Source organism: Sinocyclocheilus rhinocerous, unplaced genomic scaffold (genome assembly GCF_001515625.1).
Source record: "Sinocyclocheilus rhinocerous isolate Xijiao unplaced genomic scaffold, SAMN03320098_v1.1 C36322171, whole genome shotgun sequence".
NCBI lineage: Eukaryota > Metazoa > Chordata > Actinopteri > Cypriniformes > Cyprinidae > Sinocyclocheilus > Sinocyclocheilus rhinocerous.
The window spans coordinates 1-1,008 of record NW_015778669.1 but is presented as its reverse complement, the minus strand read 5'-3'; the positions used below and the strand labels follow the sequence as shown (position 1 = coordinate 1,008).

Here is a 1,008-nt window from a genome sequence, read left to right as displayed (position 1 = left end):
TCCCGCCGAGACGGTCAAGCAGCTGGTGGACTTCATGTACAGCGGCTCGCTGGTGGTGCTCCACTCGCAGGCGCTCTGCATCCTCACCGCCGCCTCCATCCTGCAGATCAAGACCGTGATCGACGAGTGCACGCAGATCATCTCGCAGAGACGCGCCGCCGTGGCAGGAGCCGGGCCTCTAGGGAGCGCGCTGCCCAAACAGGAGGAGGGGAAAGAGCGGGAGAACGCGGCGCTGCAGGGCTTCGCTTACGGCATGAGCGGGGACTGCGGCTCAGACATGGCAGCCGTGCTGGTGGGCGGAGCTCAGGGGGAGGGGGGCGGAGTCAGCTCACTAATGGCCCTTGGCGAGGTCGGAGGTGGGGCCATGTGTAGAGGGGAGGGGCTGGGTGTGGCCGGGGGCGGGGCCATGCTGAAGCCCACCAGCTGCTCGCAGGAGATCAACTACATGCTGAACCCGGAGCGCGGTGTGAATGTGGGCGTGCAGAACATCGCCGCCAATGAGCGCGGTCACATGGGGTCTCCCAGCGGCATGGGCCTGGAGCTGGTGGAGCGATTCAACGGCGATGACGAGAGAGACGCGCATGACACGGACCGAGACCGACAGACGGCGCACACGCGCAAACAGAGACAGCCGCTGAGACTGCAGGTGACGAAACACACGGCTGTTAGCTCATCTGAGTGTGTTCTGTGATCCACACACACAGAAGCTGTATCTGGTGAGTGTTGCTGACTGTGTGCAGGTGCTGGCTGGAGAGCAGGTGGTGGTGAAGGATGAGGACGGTCTGTTTGAGATGGACGAGAGAGCAAACGCAGCGCATCAGCCCGCCTATGCACAGGTACATCTCAGAAAAGCCTTCTTTCACAGGAATATGGAGGATGCGTGAGGTGAATCTGTTGCTACAAATAGCCCACAATTCTTTGCATCGGCGCAAACATTAGTTTGAAAAAAACTTTTTTAAGCTGTATTACCTCAGTAGACAGATGAGTGAACAAGAGTTCAGTTCAGTT

At 59.5% G+C, this 1,008-nt stretch overlaps 1 protein-coding gene across 1 annotated transcript; it reads left to right on the top strand.

The window, feature by feature from the left end:
• Positions 1–6: 6 nt before the first annotated feature.
• LOC107735827 (zinc finger and BTB domain-containing protein 20-like) lies at positions 7–952 on the top strand. Its single transcript, XM_016547396.1, has 2 exons — positions 7–646; positions 741–952. Exons 1-2 carry the CDS (start codon positions 35–37, stop codon positions 882–884), a joined length of 756 nt encoding a protein of 251 aa, XP_016402882.1. The 5' UTR covers positions 7–34; the 3' UTR covers positions 885–952.
• The last annotated feature ends 56 nt before the right edge of the window (positions 953–1,008 follow it).